The 20,296-nt window shown below is 37.6% G+C and overlaps 1 protein-coding gene and 1 non-coding gene across 2 annotated transcripts; both read left to right on the top strand.

Annotated features, from left to right (window-relative positions):
• The first annotated feature begins 11,974 nt into the window (after positions 1 to 11,974).
• Positions 11,975 to 12,910, top strand: LOC131395832 (olfactory receptor 4C16-like). The gene has a single exon (XM_058527648.1). The coding sequence runs from the start codon at positions 11,975 to 11,977 to the stop codon at positions 12,908 to 12,910; it is 936 nt and encodes a 311-aa protein (XP_058383631.1).
• Positions 12,911 to 14,092: 1,182 nt separating this feature from the next.
• Positions 14,093 to 14,223, top strand: LOC131395900 (small nucleolar RNA SNORA18). The gene has a single exon (XR_009216402.1). It is a non-coding gene; the product is annotated as a small nucleolar RNA SNORA18 (small nucleolar RNA).
• The last annotated feature ends 6,073 nt before the right edge of the window (positions 14,224 to 20,296 follow it).

Genomic DNA, 20,296 nt, shown 5'->3' with positions numbered 1-20,296 from the left:
GAGTTGTAGAGCGACAGAAATTACCACTTAGCAGGTTGTCCTAATCTGAGCAAAAATGAGTCTGTGTGGCTTGTTCCTCTACTGGGTTAGGAAATCATCCGGGAATTGGTCTTTATCTGAGTAGTTATCATCGCACTGGCTTAACTTGTTTGTCCACAGGTGTAACAAATTTCTCACTTTTCAAAAAATCTATTGTCACTTCTCTTTAGAAATAAGCTATTCCTTTTCCCCCCAGGTTTAGAGTCTTTGTCTCTTCATTTTTCTTTGAAAGTTCTGAACAGTGTTGTGTTTCGATTAAGTTCTGTAAATGGTGTATTTGGCACTTTCTCCAAACAGATTTCAAAACATCTTAAATCTGGCAGCAAGCCAGATGTGAAAGTGGCTACTGTTGCCCCAGCAGCAGTCTCTGGAGTATTATTTATTTCTGATCTTATCCCAAACATTTGTTGCTAACTCTTCCTGTAATTAGCAAGATTCCTCCACTTTATTGCTCCTATAACTGTAAATGTGGTTCAGGTCAGTGTTCTCGGGATAGATTGTTAAAGCCACTTTTCTTACACAGTTTCATTTTCAATTAGACTATGTTACAGTCCCAAGACTGTGGGGCTGGCTCACTTCTCCTCTGCTCTGTGGGTGACCTTTTCCAGTCTCAGAGGGGGACTGTTACCTAAGGTGATAGATATCTGACAACACAGAATGATTACATTGTAGAGCTAGCCCGTAAAATCTACTGGTCCTTTCCTTATGATGACGGCATTTTAGGATACATTTCCGATGTTTCTCATAGTGCATGAGGCTTTAAAAGTTATAGTACACTCTGCTTTAAGCCTGGTTTGAGGATGTGTTATAGGGGCCAGCACCCATAACTTTCAGGAGATTTAGTAGGGAGGTTGTGACTATATCAAGAGGACATTTAAATTTGAGTTTTTAATATTTGGTACAAGAATGGGAAAGCATTAAGATGGAAATTCTTTTGCGAAAAAACTCACGTTTTACAATAAGGAAAAATGAGTTAATGTTGACTTTTGCTGACATAGAAATCATATTATTTGTATTGGCACATATATTTACCACTTCTGGTGGCCTTCATTCCTTCCAGGGGACCCAGAATTCCGTTTGACATTATTTACCTTCTGACTGAAGGGTTTCCTTAATCTTTCTTGTAGGGAAGTCTACTGTTGATAAATTCCTTGACTTTTGTATTTCTGAACATCTTTACTTCGTCTTTGTTTTGGAAAGATGTTTTTGACAAGTCAAATTCTATGTGGACCATCTTTGTTGAGTACTTTAAAGGTGTTGCTCCACTGTCTTCTGGTTTACATTGTTTCTGGTGAGAAGTTTGCTGTAATTTTTATCTTTGTTCCTCTGCACATAAAGTGTCTTTTCTCTTAGGCTACTTTTAACATTTTCTCTTTATCACTGCTTTTGACCAATTTATGAGGATGTATCTTTTAGTGTAATTTCTTCCATGAGTTTTGTGCTTGGGGTTTGTTGTCTTCTTAGATCTGCGTATTTATAGTTTTCATTAAATTTGGAAAAAAAATTCTCCATTAGTTCTCTAAATATATTTTCTATCCCTTCTCCCATTCTATTCTTTGAGGATTTCAGTTACTCATATTAGGCTGTTTGAAGTTTTTCCATAGCCCACTGATGCTCTGTGTATTTGTTTTCAGTCTGTTTTTTTCATCATTTGTCATTTTAGATAGTTTCTATTGCTATGTCTTCAAGTTACTAACCTTTTCTGTTGTGGTGTCCAACCTTCTGCAGTATCTAATTTTCTATTAACCTGCCACCCAGTATGTTTCTCATTTCAGTTATTGCATTTTTCACTAGAATTTTGACTTGAGTCTTTTTTTTTATATTTTCCATGTCTCTACTTACCATATTCAATTTTGTCTCTACTTTCTTGAAAATATTTGATAGAGTCATTCAAATTGTTTTCATTCATTGCTAATTCATTAATTCATTAATCATTACTAATTCTATAATCATTGTCATTTTTTATGTTGTTTTGAATTGATTGTTTCTTCTCCCATTGTTGTAGATTATGCATTTACATGTTTGGTAATTTTTGTTTAGATGTTAGACATTATGAATTTTACCTTGGTTGCTGGATATTTTGCATTCCTATAATTAATCTTGAGCTTTGATAAGTGGGACCACAGCAGTATTTAGTTTATGGTTAACTTTTAATCACTACTCAGGCAATGCATTTCTGAATACTCTACCTGGTGACCTGTGAATTATGAGGTTTTCTATTCTCTTGGGTGAGAAATCCAAGCTAATTCAGGTCCTGTGTGAGTTACAGGGGTTGCTTCCTCTAACAGCACTAATCCTTCCTGATGTCCTAAAGATACTCAACAATCTAAAGATCTCAACTCTCCACAAGTTACCCTACATGTTAAAGAGTTCCCAAGTAAAATTAGTTATAATACACTTTTCAACCAGACAAGTTTATTCATATTGAAAAATAAATATGCAAAACATGGGCAGATCTATTTGAACAAAAAATGGGAGGTATAGCACACAGCTACAATAATTACAAAATTTTTGTGGTATTAACAATAGAATAGGTGTATCAGTGAAACTGAACACAAACCATGGAATAGAATATAATAGGTATGAGATTTTGGAATAAGGTTAATGTACTATCTCAAATTACTGGAAAAAAGTTAATTATTCAAAAATGTTGCTGGGCCAGTGTATAGCTGTCTGGAAAAATATTCTTTATACCACGGCAAATAAAAATAGATAAAAATTGAAATGGAAAATATCTGTCAGTGTGGTCGAGGAAACTATGGTGAAATTGTTTTACAACTTTGTGGTAGAGAAGGCTTTCCTGATTATGACGCAAGAGCAGCTGGAAGTGAGATGCTCCACAGCAAGAGGAAGCAGATGGGAAAGGTAAGGACTGAGGAGAAACGAGAAGGAGAGAAGGACAGTAAGATGGTAATTTTCTTGAAATTATTGTGAGGAGGAGCACTGTGCTTTATATTTTGGGAATCCCTTCTGGTCATATAAGTATTTGCGGAAAGACGTGAATGATCCGGGAAGCCCAGCCTCACGTTCTCAGAGGAGCTCGGCTTCCTGTGATCCAACGTGTTTGAGAATGTAGCCGTTCACAGATACCTTTTATGCCTGAGGTTTATCAAAACTCTAGGATTATGGGACCGGGTGGTGATTAGAGAAGGAGCATGTGTGGCAGCTGCTGTGCTGGGCTGGGATTCCAATAGTTTATTGGGTTCGGGAGGCAGAGAAAGATGGCAATTGGGGGAGGCTCTGGGAATCTGACCCTTTTTGTATGTTTTACGTATTGACACCCTATAAGCAAGGTGAGGTATGAGTGCATTTATTTTTGCAAGAGTAAAATGCTCCAATGTTAGCCATAGTCATGAAAGCTGAAGCATTAAACAGCCCCAAGACAATTAAGAGATTTCAAATATTTAAATAAATGGGAAAATAGATTGATAGCTAGTGTGAATATTAAGAGAGTATGTTGGCTCCATACAATATCGGGAAGACTGCTATTGCCTTTTTGAGCTAAGAAATCTTTTCAAAAATTTAAATAATTGTAATTCAAGGAGAATAATCGTGGTTAGAATATGTTAAAATTCTTAATCTTCATATCAAAGTTTGGTTTTTAGCATTTATAATGTTAAGAAAAATAACTTTTAAAAACTTTATTTTATTTAAAAATATTTAATTCTTTTGGATCAGGGACCTTCAAGAAAAAACACTCTTTGGAAATTTTTCACAGAAGATAGCGGCACATTAAAAAAAAAAAAAAAAAAAAGAATGTCCACTGTGCCATCTCAAAATATCAGCAGGAGGAAAATTCCCAAAATGTACGATAGTATACATGGTAAATCATATTTTCCAAAAAAAAAAAAAAAAATCCAGACATAATAAATAATACAAAAAGTACAAGGGAAAAAAAAATTAAGTTAGCGAAGGTCATTGATCAAGTTTACATCCAGGCAGCTGGTTGGTTTTGTCACCTTTGACAACTGGGATGGGAGGAGAAGTGGACCAATATGTGTTGAACATCATTTGCTTCGTTCCAAGAACCCAGAGACCCTGAGGTTAGAGTTTGTTAACACCAATAACAAAATGGCCAAGAGCAAACAAATAGTGACTCCAAATCCAACTGAAGGCCCCTCCAACCTGAAAGCACATTTCATTATGGATTCCTATGACCTAATGGGGGGAACTCTGATCTCATGTTCCCAGAAGCCTAGGTCCCACTCAATGTGCGCCCCTGAGCTGATTCCAGATATCACCATGATGAGTTAACTTTATCATACACCACTGATCTTACAGTGACCTCCCTACATACTCAGGTGTGCTAGCACTCGTCTCTGATGCCACACAGCAAGAATAGAAATCTTGGCAATTGTTAGTTCCCAGTCTCATTCTAGTAGCTGGGAACCATGGGTCAAATTCTGTTTCAGCATGCCCTGCTGGGAAGCAATCCAGAGAGATCATTTTGGAAATCTTTGTGGGTAGCAGAAGTGGTGCGTAGAGCACCCACCATCCCTGAGTGGTTTGAGGAAGAGCTTATTTCCCTTCCCTCCAAAGACTGTGCATTTGTGACTCGACTCAGGCTCTTGCATCTTAACTTTTCTTTCTCCTCTTCGTCCTTCCTGCCACATCCTGAAAACTTTCCTCAACATCTGTTTGAAGGAATTCGCCAAGACACCTTCCAATGGTCATTATTCTCTACAAAAGTCCAAACCAAATAAGAATAAAAAATGTTTTTAAAAGATAAATTCCATATAGTCTAAGCAATTTAAATATTACAGAATTAAATGTTAAAATTTAAATATTGCAGACCTGTACTAGCCTTATCAGATGATTTTCTTAATTAGTTTGAAGCAAGAAGAAAAAATTGGATTCCATTCTTTCTCAATGAGGTTTTAGATTTTTAAAAAAAATGAAGGAATAAAAAAGTTGTGCAATTTCATTTTGCCTTGTGATCCTGTTTGCTTGTTCCTGGAGTGATTTATTATCAGTTGCAGCTATGACTGTCATACCAGTGTTCACATTTTGGGAAAGAGGTTAGGATTATGATTATAGATATTAAAAGAGTGTTGATCTGATTAATGTGTCATATGCAGAAGAAAACCAAAGTGAAGAAAATACAACAAATAAGGAGATATTCCCTCCAAGTCACAACTTGAATGTTCATCAATATTTGAGAGTAAACATTCATTTATTAATAATGAATCTGAATGCCATGACTAACTTGTAGAAGTACCATTATGCAGATTGGACATGGTGGTAACCTACACAGTCACATCCCTGAAGGGCAGAGATGTCAGAAATGACACTGTGTAGACATTCAGCTCTTCAGCCTTCCAAATGCTGAAGTGGAGGCTGATAAATGATTTGGGCTGAATACCCAGGCTGAAGCTGGACTTCAGAGTATCCCTATTTAGAAGTCGTTTGCAAGATACTCAAATTTGACAAACAATTGTCTACACATTAAAAAGATACCCTTAGGGACCGACCCGGTGGTGTAGCAGTTAAGTTTGCGCATTTCACTTTGGCAGCCTGGGGTTTGCAGGTTCGGATCCTGGGGGCAGACACACGCACCACTTGTCAAGCCATGCTGTGGCAGCGTCCCATATAAAGTAGAGGAAGATGGGCATGGATGTTAGCCCAGGGCAAATCTTCCTCAGCAAAAAGGGGAGGATTGGTAGTGGATGTTAGCTTGAGGCTAACCTCCCTCACACACACAAAAAAAGATACCCTTAGGTGCCATGTATATAAACAATGGTACACACAAGTCTTAAATGTGAAGATGACACTGTGCCCATGTTCTGAATGAGAGGAATGAGGAGAATAGTGATCTTAGGAAGATGTTCTGTGCAAGGGCAGAGAGTTGGCATCAACTCATGGGTTGGGGAGAAAGGAAAGAGGCCTCAGTCACATTTCTTGACTAAACAGGGCACTGGAGACAGAGACACCTTCAAGGTGGCTGATGTAATGCCTTCAGAGAATTTTTTATTATGTTGGGAGAATTGAGCAGTGCTAGCAAGAGCCATTTTCAGTAGCTTAATCATAGAATTCAGCTCTGAAGCTTCTTGCCAAGAAAGCATTGGTTGCTAGAAGAAGTTATCACTGGGGAGTTGATAAACAAAAGTGCCTCTTAGTGTGGAGATGGTTTTGGCACCAAGGATTCTGAATAATTAAAGCACTGCATCAGGCTTGGAGACTGAGAGATCATGTTGGAAGGAGATATTGACCACAGTTTGCCATACACATCAGGGGATGCACTTTTTCTTTTTGTGTTTCATGAGCCAAAGGTGGGGGCTGGAGTTCCAAATAGTGTCAGTAAGTAAGGCTGATCTAAAGAACACACCACTGTCATTGCCTCAATATAGCTCATGACCCCAAGAAATTATACCTTAAACACTTGGCACATGTGTATAAAAGTCTATACATCGGATAATAAGTCATATTGGATTTTTTTATTAAAATCTTTATTTTTTAGACCAGTTTAAGGTTCACAGCAAAATTGAGAGATAGATACAGAGATTTCCCAAATATTCCCTGCCTCAACACATGCATAGCCTCCCTTAATATCAATATCCCCTACCAGAGTGGTACATTTGTTACAATTGATGAACCTACATTGACATATCATAATAACCCAAAGTCCGTAGTTTACCTTAGGCTTCTCTCTTGGTGTTGTACATTCTGCTGGTTTGGACAAATGTATAATGACTTGTATCCATCATTATAGTATCATACAGAGTGTTTTCACTGTCCTAAAAATCTTCTGTGCATCACCTATTCATCTCTCTCACCACGTCTTCATATTGGGTTTCTAAATTATGAAATAGGATGAAGGTAAATCTATCTATCTTTGAGTTCTTCACTTTTAAGGAACTTCTTACAAGCTAAAGTACCTGCAGACAGAGTCTGCTTTTAGAAGGTAGCAGGTCCTCTTGGAACTCAAGGTTCTGGAAGTTCATCTATTTATAGAGCTCTTTAACAATCAATAAGAGAGTAAAGATGATACATCTCACTGTCATTTTCCAAACAGAAGATCTTATTCTACTTGGCTAGACTTTTGAACACAGCCTATATTCTAGAGAAGAAAGAACTTTATGATATCATACAATACTCTAAGATCCTTAATTACAATGCCACTCCCGACCTTTGTAAGTCATCTTTAATTAAATAGGTATGCAGGAGTAGATGGAAATATTTTTATAAATATGCTTTTCGTTAGTAGAAGGATAATCATATACCTCGAATCTAAGTTTCTAGATCACATATTCCAATAACATTTAATAAATAATGGGAAGTCTTTCTGCCTCAAAGAAACTCTCTTTCCTTCACAGGACAACAGGCTATTTTAGTGTTCAAAGATTTTATTCCAAATATGACACAAAGTGGCTAAGAATTGACATTTTAAATTGACATTAAGAAATAGAAACCACTTGTGATAAATCTATAGTTCCTTGTTGAGGGATTGTGCAGCCCAACCATAGAACCTCTGGTTTCAAACCACCTTCCTTCCCTGATTGAACTTGCAAATAAATTATAAGAGCTAGAAAATTTGTCTCCTAACGCACAGAGGGGCGATTTAGGGAGCTGGGTGAGAGCAGAGCACTCTCTGCTGATCCTCTTCCTCTTTTCCCACAGACACTATTTGTTTCTTCTTCCTGTTCTCTGTCATCCTCCCTGCCATCCATTTGTGTTTTCCTCTTTTCCCCTGGTATCTTTGGTCAGCCTGACACACCTAATACCCTCAAACCCTTGTTTGTATTTGGTTACTGAGTTTGAGGAGGGTTAACTTACTCTTCTATGGGCTAAATGGATGAAGCAAGAGTTAAATTTATTATGGAATCTGGGATGTTTCTGATTAGCAAAGCAGAGGAAACTTTAGGGAATGCCACTCTCTAGGATGCTAATAATGTACATCATTATGACTTAAACTATTCCCTTAGGAATTCAGAAAGGGAATTTTCCCCCAGTATTCTGTGGTATGGCTGCTTTCAAAAAGGGATGGAAAGACTTGACACTAATTTAGAATGCTCTAACAGGTAAGTGATGGATTATTTACATCTTTTTACTCCGAAAGGCATCATTACAGAATAATCCAACATAATTTTTAAATATATTTCTATATATCTTGTGACTGCATTGTTCCTACTTCCTCTGAGAAATAAAGAGAAAAAATAAATAATGTTTTTAAATGTTTGCTGTTAATGCAGTAAATGTGTAGAATGGAATATAAACTTTAGAATAAAACTTTAGTATCATTTGAACTCCACAGATATTTTATGAGTATCAGGTATGAGCAAAGCCATCATTGTTGTGTGTGGACACAAGGATGCATACCATGTCCTAAGGTTTATTACAGATTCTTGAGATGGCAGAGTGTGGAAAAGTTCACAAATGCTTTTCATGTAAGGTGACTGAGCAAGGTAAGTCCTCACAATGGGTGTTAAAAGTTAGAAGAGATGATTATGCCTGATTAGAAATTAGAGCAAAGGTCAATAGGGGTAGTGACTCTGACATAGCTTCTGGAGAATGACAGCTTTTCCATCACCAAATGATACATTTAAATAGAATTTTGCATATCACAGTATAGAATTTGCATGTTTCAAAAATGATAGCATAAGAATATAATTTCAGTTGATATGCATTTCAGATTTAGTTTGAAAGGCTAAATAACTACTCATGGAAAGTTCAGAGGAAAATGACAATGTGGAGGCTAAAATCTATATGATGAAAGTGACAGGTAAAGTGTGCCATATATGTGGGAGGGGAGTTTCTTATAATTCTTTAATTTGAGCTTTTGAGGGATAAAGAATCTTGGGACAACTTGTTCACCTTTGCACAGAGAATGGTAAATTTTGCATAGAAATAATATGTGTGTAGGAATTCTCTCAAAGATAGAAGTCTAGTGTAACCGAATCAGGGAGGGTTTGGTAGTTTAAGAGAGAGTCCTTAAGGAAAGCAGTGATTCTCACTGGGGCCTCTGCAATAAAACAGATCTTTAGAGTAGAAGCGTCCACCCAAGACTCTATTCCACCCTCATCTATTTTCTGCCTTTTTCTGTCTGCTTTCCTTTCAGTTCTCCTCTGTCACCTCCCCACCCAACACATTACCTGTTTATTATTGTTTTGACTAATTTAGCCACTCTATAGTTGGCTAAACTTGTTTGAGGTAAGTACGGTAGTCATCAGAATATGTACTATTTTGTTAGTGTTGTTTTGTCTCCAGATCATTGTTACCCATTTTTGTGTCAGGTTCCTTTGAGAACCTGATGAAAGGTGTAAACACACCTCTGGAAAAAATGGACCTACAGTCATCTACAAAGACATGCACACAAACATACATCAATATCAGGAGGATATGAAAAATGCCAAGGCTCTCCCTGCATTCTTTAGCTGCCAAGGATTCATGTAAAGAAACGTCAAATGTTTAAGATGATCCTTTTTATGGGTGTCAGAGTCCCCAAATCTTACATGGCTTTGTGGCGCTGTTCAGAGTACAACATCTTCCACTCCAGGTTGTGGAGCTGATTTACTAAATTATTTAAAAATCATCTCAGGTTTTTTTCTCGGTTTATAAATTGGGAGCATGTTTGTCTGTCTCTCCTACATAATAGATAGAAGGCCACAGTAGATTAATGATGTGAATGCATTTTGTAATCAGAATAGTACTAAAAAAATCAGATAAATATCATATGTTAAGAGGTAATTGAGAAAGTTAAATTTAGAAACACTAAGCACCTATGTTGTATAAGGCATTGGATTTTGAACTATGGAGAATAAAATCCTGAAAATATTTAATTTTCAAAGATTCTTATCCAAGCAGGAAGCTAAGGGAAGCACACACATAATTGAATTTAAGTAGTAGCATGTAACATTATAAGAAAAGCTGTAAAAGAAGCCATTAGAGAAAAGGAGAGAGAATTTCCTTTATTGCAATCCAATCACTGAAGGCTGCCAGAGAAGTTTCTTGGAAGTTGGGTCCTGAAGTTTCGAGACAGTTGAAGTAGTTAGAAATGAAATGACATTCCAGGAAAGAAGGAAACTGATGATTAAATACTTGCTAAGAACTCACAATTATTAACCTGTGATGAACACATATATATTTATGATTCTTATTTTATCTTCAAAATATATGTCCAAACGTATAAATAAGCTTGTTCTAGAAATGAACATTCTAATGGGATTGGTAACATACAAATCAAAAGCCACACACTTAACAGTGGAGTGGCCACAATCTTAGGCGTTATTTTCAACTACAAATATTTAATGATGGGGCACTCTTTCGAATGAATAAGGAAAGAATAAGCCTGTTGTACAGATGAAGATACCAAGTCTCCGTTTCCTCATAGTTTAAGGTATTTGTCAAAAATTACACAGTCCAAAGAGCATTTTTTTAAAAATCTGGAATCCTGCATTAAATTACTTCATCAGACACTTTCCCAAAAGTAGTTTTTGATTTGGAGAAAGATAAGGTATAGTTCAAGTTTGCTGAGGAGAAGAAAATCTACCAAAGGAGAGGAAAAAATATACAAGGGAAATTTTGTATCTGTTCAGTCTATCACAGTCTGTGTTTTGGCCACTTGCAGCTTTCAAGACTGTATTGAAGGCATGGATGGGATTGAGGAAGAACACAATGGGATAACTAAGTCTTTCAAATTATATCTAAATACATCACATTTCAGCTTATGTTTTTACTTGCATGTAGTGTCCTTTTCAGCACCATCTTGACAAGAAACATCTAGAGAAAAGATTTTGTTCTTAGAAATGAAGCCAGTGATAATATTCCTTTCCATATTCAAAAAAATAAAAGAAGTCTTCATTGAAAGAAGTGAAATTTCAAAGTTGAATAATTATTGACTTTTCCAGGACAGAAAACAAGTGGAATGAAGTCAGTTACTATCTATCCACTATTCCTCTTGTGTAAAATTATATCCCTCCTACTCTTCTGAATCTCTGCTTTGCTACAAGAATGTGGAGTTTTCAGGTACCTGGATAATACCAACTCTACTGGGAATTACAACCATGATCTGATTCTCCATGACCTGCCTGGTGACATCTCCACAAATGACCTCAAATCTAAAATGCTTAAACTAAACACTTGAATTGTGAAAACATGAACAATTGAGTAATAATAAACCCCTTTATATGTAACCTCATGGACTTTGGGTCCACTGACAGACGTTGTTAAGAAATGGGAAAAAGGAAAATGGAAATGGGAATATTTGAGATATTACCAACTATCAAAGAACATTCACTTCTCTAGATTAATATATGTCAAATACTAAATATCACAAGGGTGCTTCAAGATAACAGCATATTATTTAGAGGCTGTGTTTCCTGTTTCTCTTTTCAAGCTATGATATCTGCCAGTGAGTATGTAGTGAAGTGGAGCATATTAAATATTTATAATATATACATTTATAGTAAGTATATATAACAAATATATGGTGGGTAATATATACATAAAGAAGACATTCTTTATGGGGTAAGAGTAGAGTGTGATTTTACAATTATATCATGAACTTCCAAAAGCAGACAAATATTTCCAAAATGCCAAATGACACCATCCAAAAATGGGCTCCAAGATTCACTGAATATGGAAATATAAGTTAATAATAAAATGGAGCCATAGCTGTTAACTTTATATTAATTGATTTAGCAAATTTACTCAGAATCATGTAGAATCCAAAAAGGGCTATATTTGAAGAGTGCCATCAGAAAGTGTAACATTCACAAGCTTATTTGAGATACATAATTACCCTATGAAGTAGTGATTACAAATTGTGGAACAAAGGTTTGAGATGACTTATTAGGAAACCATAGCTAAAATGTCCATGATGAAGAATATTTATTTTTCTTAAAATGTTCCATAACATCACATATCACACCATTAATTAATTCCTTTATGTTTTGCAAATAACTCATTTCACACTCCCCCCTACACCTCATCCATGAACATGCAGCTGAATAACAATGTGACTGAGTTCATTGTGCTTGGGTTGACCCAGGATCCTGTTAGGAAGAAAATAGTGTTTGTCACTTTCTTGCTTTTCTATTTGGGCACATTGCTGGGTAACTTTCTGATTATTACCACCATTGAGACCAGCCGGGCACTTGGAAGTCCAATGTACTTCTTCCTTTTCCACTTATCCTTATCTGATATCTGCTACTCTACTTCCACAGCCCCTAGAATGATTGTGGATGCCCTTTTGAAGAGTGCCACTATCTCTTTCAGTGAGTGCATAATTCAAGTCTTTTCATTTCATTTATTTGGCTGTCTGGAGATCTTCATCCTAATCCTCATGGCTGTTGACCGCTATGTGGCCATCTGTAAGCCCCTGCACTACATGACCGTCATGAATCAACAACAGGTCTGTGGTGCGTTGGTGGCTGTGGCCTGGGTGGGGTCTTGTGTGCATTCTTTAGCTCAGATTTTTCTGGCCTTGAGTTTACCTTTCTGTGGTCCCAATGTGATTGATCACTTTTTCTGTGACTTGCAGCCTTTGCTGAAACTTGTCTGTACAGACACCTATGTGGTCAATCTACTCTTGGTGTCCAATAGTGGGGCCATCTGTACAGTGAGCTTTGTCATGGTGATGTTCTCCCATGTTATCATCTTGCATTCTCTGAGAAACCACAGTGCTGAAGGGAGGAGAAAAGCCCTCTCCACCTGCGTTTCCCACATCATCGTGGTCATCTTGTTCTTTGGTCCATGTATATTTATATACACATGCCCTGCAACTACCTTTTCCATGGATAAGATCATAGCTGTGTTTTATACACTTGGAACACCTTTGCTCAACCCTCTGATTTATACACTGAGGAATGAAGAAGCGAAAAATGCCATGAGGATGTTATGGAGCAAGAAGTTGATCTCAGATGACAAAAGATGAATGGAAGTTTCAAATTCTTCTTCATCATTTGGCTTGATCTAAAAGTCCGTAGAGAATATTATCTTCTTATTGTGGAGTTAATATAATCCTAACTTGGGACATATGGTTTAGTTGTTTTGGGAATATAGGGAATGTGAACACATACACCAGTTAGTGTTTGGTCAATTTTATGTAGAAGATACAGCACAACGTACAAACAGCCATGTAAGACATGTTACCTTAGATGTTGATCACCGCTGTGTCTCTGCCTCTCTTCCCTGCCTAGTATCATGACTGGTTTTGATCTAATGTTTGCCTTGCTCTCCTTCTTATTGACTTCTGATGTTCTCTACTTATAGTTACACATCTATATTCTTGTATTCACAGCCTGGCAGGTTTTCCTACCAAAAAATTCATTTATTAGACACTGTGGTCTTATAATGTTTGATCATAAACCTTCAACTTGGTTGTTCTTCCTGACTTAGCAGAAAGTACTAGATTCAAGCAATTGTAGAATCTTCATGTTTTAAGGGATTATATATATATAATCTAGTCAGATCCAGTCTAGGTGCTGCCCCGGATACACTCTGCCTAAAATGTCTTCTGGGCCTGCTTTTAACATAGAGTTCCCATGGCTACTATCACCACATCTCTTGCAGACAGATATTATGATCCAATTTTGGTCCAGGATTTTACAATAAACATAATAGAACAGCAAAGATGACTGAGTCTACAACCTCACCAGGATATTTTATTGAAGTCAATGTTCTGATCAGGAAAGAGTGGGACTCTGAGATCTAAATAGACACATTTGTGTGGGAAGGATGAGAACCATGAACTCACAAACGATCTTACAACCAGGATGTAAGATCCTGGTTGTCATAAGTAGTTTCCTCTCTCTTGAAAGAGGGGAAAGAACAGTCTTCCCTAGCCTAGACCCCATGCTATTACTTCATTTGAAGAAGTTGTCATGCAATGATATTTGTTCTCCTCAAGAACCTCCTCCTACACCCCTTATTGCCTTCAAACAGCTAACCAGGGGAAAGTCACAGGAAAGTTCAAGCAAGAAAGTATACTCTTGCTCTAGGAGGAAATAATATGCATGAGAAAATTGAAGGACTTGACTACTGTGTACATGGGTGAACCAGGGGAGCACTTGATTATGGGAGGTGTTAACACAGAGTGGCAGAATATAAATCTGGGGTTGAGGTCTATCCCAATGGGGCTTTTTCTGTGGACTCACATCATTGGAAATGCCTCAGCAAGTAACTATGTGATTTGCTTTATTCATATAACTATCTGTCAGATCTGTGGGAAAGAACTACAAGACAGAGTTGCTAAAAATATGAAAGACTCAATAGTCATTCTCTTTTTTTACTCTTAGTTATTGGAAATATCTTAAAAATCTATACTATTCTTGGGTGTGATAGCTTAGGAGTGAATATGATTTGAACTTAATTCATGTTTAGAAGGCCCTAAAGTAAATTGCTTGAAGAAATTAGATCCCAAAGTTTCTAGCTGGAAAATTTTGAAGTATATCATCAGTGTGTTCATATTCAAGAGGAGATAAAATAAGCCCAACTAAAAGAATGGTGGGCTGACTGAGATGACAACTGTGGATTAAACATAGGTTCTGTGAATTAATTAATTAATTCAATTTTTGTGTTTTTTAGCATTCTTAGAAACATCTTCATTACAAGTGCTCTTAAACACTTCTCTACATGCATTGCGGAATGAGTATAATTTCCATTCACTGACATTACACTGTTCTCAATGTGGTTTGCAAGTTCTTATTTTTTTTAATGGCAATCATATTAAAACATATAAATGTATGAAATTAACATAGTGTACACCTTGAATTTACACAGAGTTATATGTCAAATATATTTCAATTAAAAAAAAGCATAAGTTATTTTTAAAAGGGCTATCTTGTACATAAATCTTGACTCAAACTTTGGTGGAACTAAGGTACCTTCTTGGGCAGTGGAAGGAATCCCAAAATGTGAAATTCCTTAAATAAAATTTATTGACTTTAAATAATTTCACCTGATGTTACACATAAAAAAAAACTTTACACTTAAAATATGTATAAGTCTAGAGACTGAAGAATATTTTGACATGAAGCACTCACCCTTGACTTGAAATTTGATATTGTTAGGGGTAGAATTGTGTCCCCCAAGAAAAGAATATGTTGGAGTCCTAATCCCTAGTACCTCAGAATGTGACCTTATTTAGAGATAGGATCTTGTAGTGTAAGTGCATGATAATCGGCTTTTTTGATTGTAATGTGAGTGCATGACATTAAGCTTTAGATTGTCTAAGCATCCATTTCAAAGACGTCCCTCTCAAATAAACTCATTGCCAGCTACACAACTAGATAAAGAGCCAGACTGCCCTGTCCATGCAGTTCCCCTTTTAGAAAGCCCTGGTGACCTATAGCTGACCATTTGAATGACCCTACGTTTCTGTTCCTGTGCTTTAACCCCTCTCTTAATGTTTTAAATTCATCAATAAAGAGTGAACTGGTAAAACCACAGGCACCCCACTCTTGACGCCAATAAAGTTAGAACTCCAGGTCCATGAGCTCTCTCTCTCTCTTTACCTGTGACCTCACTGTGTAGTCCTGGCTGTGCCATGTACCCTCCATGACCTATGAGTAATAAACCTTTTTTCCAAAGTCCCCTGATGATCATTGCTGAGGTGTGTCTTTTAATCATAATAAGAACAACAGGATCTGTCCAGCAACAACATTGGCTCCAGTGGAGGAAGTGTCTGTGAGGGCTCTCTACAAGCAGTATGACTCAGTTGAGAGCCCCCAGGCATTCTTAGCTGATAGCATCACCATGATAGCCTGAGACCAACACAAATCAGGTCTTTACAGAGGTAATCAAGTTAAAATGACATCTTTATGGTGAGGTCTAATCCAACATGACTGGTGTCCTTATAAAAAGGGGAAATTGGACGCATATAGACACACACACAGGGAGAAAGCCATGTGAAAATAAAGGCAGAGATTGGAGTGATCCATCTCCAAATTAAAGAATGCCACAGATTTTCAGTAAACCACCAGAGGCTAGGAGAGAGGCATGAAACAGATTCTCTTCATAGCTCTCAAAAGACCTAACCCTTCCAACCCTTTTATTTCAGACTTTTAGCCTCCAGAACTCTAAGATAAATTTCTGTTGTTTAAGCCACCCAGTTTGTGGTCCTTTCTTATAGCAGTGCCAAGAAACTAATACTGATGTTCTGACCAGAACATCTGGATCTGGATCTTTAAAGCATAAACAGGATGGTAGCTACATTGTTGTTCTGCTGCTGCTGTAATAAATTAACAATCACCTAGTGGTTTAAAACAACAGAGATTTATTTTCTTACAGTTCCGTAGGTTAGAAATTGAACACAGGTCTCACTGGGTTAAAACTAAGGTGTCAACAGGGCTGTGTTCCTTTCTGGAGGCCCTAGGGGAGACACCACTTCCTTGGATTTCCACCTTCTAGAGGCTGTCCACCTCCCTTGGCTTGTGGCCTCTCAACTCCATCTTCAATGCAATCAATGTTACATCCATTTGACTATTCTTTCATTGTCATATCTCTCTCTGATTTTCTTTTCCTCCCTCCTCTTCTACTTTTAAGAACCCTTATGATTCATTGGGCCCACCTGGATAATCCAGGATAATCTCTCAATTTTAAGGTCAACTGATTAAGAACTTTAATTCCATCTGTAATCTTAATCTCATTTGCCATGTAAACTAATATTGTTCTAAATTCCAAGGATTAGATCATAGGCATCTTTAGGGACTGTTATTCTGCCTACCACAGTACACCTCAGTAAATTAAATGAAGATGAAGGAAGTTTCTTGGCATAAGAGATTAGAAGACTCAGATTTGTGAGAATGCTAGAATCTAAGGCCAGAGAATCCACAAACTGTTTTCTGGAAGGGCCCAGAAAATGCTCCCTTCACTAATACAATAAAAATGTACTGGTACAGAGAGCACAAACATTTTTGAGAAGATTCATGGGATTAATAGATAAAGATTCTCCCCTAGAACTTTGTTCCCTTGTATTATTAGGAATGGTGGGATTCTAGAATAACAGGTAGCAGCAGTCAATAACTGCTAGAGGGAAAGTGGATACAATTATCGAGACAGCAAAACTAAAGTGCAACGAGGTGCATTTTCTTGTAGGGCTCTATACAATGGCAAATACACTACAATGTTTCTAGGGACAAGATGGATAGAAAGCCAACTAAATGGATAAACATGCAACTAAGATATTGCAGGACTTGAATAACAGCAATAAGAGGAGCTGAGAACAGTAATGTCAGTCACCACAGTGGAAATTTGTGGTCCCTGACCCAGGGCCAGAACTAAATGAATTTTCAGAACCCAATGATTGAATGGTATGTTGAATCTCTTTGAGGAAGGACCCCTGCACTGAAAATATATAAATATCTCTTTGATCCTCCCCCCAGAGGACCTGTAGTGCCAGTGTAGCTTGTGTAATAGAGAAAGGGGGATGCCAAGACTTTTCAAGTATTGTTAGGTATGAGTTCAGAGCTAACAATGATACCTAGGTACCCAAAATACTATTATGGTTCTCTCTCATGTAAGTAAGAGATTATGTAGGCCAAGTGACAGAGATGTGGCCCAAGTACATCTGAAAGTCTGGCTAATGGGGTATTAGACTCCACTCAGTTTAGTTTCAGTTTAACCCAGGTTGTTTCCCAGTCTTTCAATGTACTTGAAGCTGGCACAATTATTATTGGTTGTTATCCTTTGGAATAGTGCCCATATGATAGGAAAGACCAAATGGAAGCTCCTGAAGCATTCCTTGATCCCCCAAAAGACAGTAAATCAGAAGCAGTAATCAATCTTGGAAGATATTGCAGAGAATAGTGCCAGTATCAGAGAAGTGAATAATGCAGGGACAATAGTCTATGTCATCTCTCTCCTTTATTAATCTGTCCAATCATTCAAAAAATCAAATGTACAATCATGCATCACTTAACGATGGGGATATGTTCTGAGAAATGCATTGTTAGGTGATTTTGGCATTGTGCAAATATCAGAGTGTGCTTACACAAACCTAGATGGTGTAGTCTACTGCGCATTTGGGCTATATGGTACTAATCTTATGGGGCCACCATTGTATACAGGGTTCGCTGTTGGCTGAAACATCCTTATGCAGCACATGGTTGTATTATGGTGAATGATGGCAGGACTCCAATCACAGACTCTGAGATGACTCAGTTCAATTGTACACAGCAAGTATAAAAGGTACTGAGTGACTTATCAGAGATTCAAAGAGATTTTCACCCTGGTCTACCTTTTATTTATTGGATATTATAGTATTCAACAATTCTGAAGTTCTGTAGATTGTACCAGCATGAGCTGGTCAAAACTTGGCCTGGAAGTTCAGAAGGCAAATGGATGGATGGCAAAACGATGATTATGACTCTCATATCACTCACCTCTGTCAAATCAATGCCTCTCTCTCAACTCACACATGTGGCCTCATAGGAAGTACTCTATGGTCAACTGACACATGGTCTCGTTTACAGACAAGTCACCACAATGCATTGGTACTAACCTGAAAAGGACTACATCCATTAAACCCTCTTCAATGGTGGCCTTGAAAGTAAGTAGTGTAGGAATTTTTTGCCAGTGGTCAAAGCCCTGAATAATATACTTGTTTTCCTGTTTGTATAGAGGGAGAGGTGTCTTGTATTATAGATATACATTGTCTCAGGAGAAGTGGCAAATGCCTTGGTTGTTGATCAAGGATCTGGAAGGTAAAAGACTAGACAAGATGACTTTGCAAAGAGTTATGTGAATAGACCTATTCAAGTGGGCAACACCAACTAGAAAGCATCTACAAGCAAGTAGACTTTAAATATCCAGATGACCAGGATGAACCATACTCTGATATAAGCCAATCTAAGGATATCCCAGTGATGGCACAACAGGCACATGAACACAGTGCCTATAGTTGCAGGGGTGTAGGCAATACCTAGGATCATTGATATGGGCTCCTTATCATAAAAGCTGACTTACCTTCTGCTAGTTCTGAGTATTGCTTCTGCTACCTTCTCCTACATCTGCTATTCTGAGATAAATACTTCAGATATAGATTTTCCTTCCATCTCCAAAGTGACTTTACCTACCTAAACATTTGAGGGCTCTCAGACTGATGAATTAACATAATATCCCATAAACATTGCCGAGGATATGGCACCTATTTGTGGGAAAAGAGATGTGACTATGTTCTCATGATCTCTGCATTCACGGATTTTACCCTGTAGCCCATCACTGATAAGCAGCCAGCCTGATAGAAGAGAGAAAAGGCCTATTAGAGTTTAATTAAAGAACTAGCTGGAAGTCAACGCTGTAAGAAGTTGGGATTCTGTCCTCAGGATTCAGTATACGCATTGAACACTGAACCAATGTCCAATATATCATGTGGGGTCCCTATTTGCCTAGTATACACCATTCTTAGCCATGAGAAGTAAAAGTAAAGTGTTCTTCACTATTAACCCTCCCAGGAATCCACTTTAGAGACTTCAGCTTCACCAGAATACAGGTCCTAGTGTCTGGAGAGGAAAACATATCTCCTAGGGACACAGTGAGGGTCTTGTTGAACTGGTATTGCCATTCTGTGCTCCTTGTGCCAGTGAACCAGCAGGCAAAGAATAGTTACTGTTCTGGATGGGGTGTTTGATTCTGATTAATGTGAATGTCTAGGGTTTGCTACGGCAGATCTAGTACATGGATGACTGTATCCAGAACACAGAGAATTCCGTATAGTGTGTTTTAGCACTTGCATACCCAATGATACTGTAACTGGGCAATTGCAACAACTACAGCCCAATAAGAACAAGAGAACTAAGGAATAGAACTCTTGGAGATAACGTTTTCAGTCACTCCCCAAACAACCCAACTAAATGAAGTGCTGGCCAAGGGTGAGAAGAATCTAGAATGGGTGGTGAAGGAGAGAGATGTTCAATCTCAGTTGTGGTTCTGGGAACCACTGCAACAGTAAGAAATATATTTTAGTTCTGTATCCTTCTTTAGGTCTAGTTAAGAAAATATGACCAGCCACCATCCTCACGGGGATTCTGAGTTACTACTTCCCAAACTTTTGGCCACATGCTCAATTGCAAACACTGGATGTCACCACATTCATCTCATCTCACACTGCCAGCTGCTGTAACCTTCCCTGGGAGAGCACTATTTTCTGACCTGGACTCCATTGTATCTGCTGTACTAAGAACACTCAAATCCAATCCGACAAGACCATGGAGGCTCGTTTGTCAGTTCTCCTATGGAAAGATAGTCATGGTGCTTTATTCTGTAAATGCTTATACTATTATCCCTTTCTGTGAATAGAAACACAATATAAAATAGAAAG

The sequence above is a fragment of the Diceros bicornis genome, chromosome 31 (genome assembly GCF_020826845.1).
Source record: "Diceros bicornis minor isolate mBicDic1 chromosome 31, mDicBic1.mat.cur, whole genome shotgun sequence".
NCBI lineage: Eukaryota > Metazoa > Chordata > Mammalia > Perissodactyla > Rhinocerotidae > Diceros > Diceros bicornis.
Note: the sequence above shows the minus strand (reverse complement) of the source record. Positions and strands in the feature narration are given on the sequence as shown.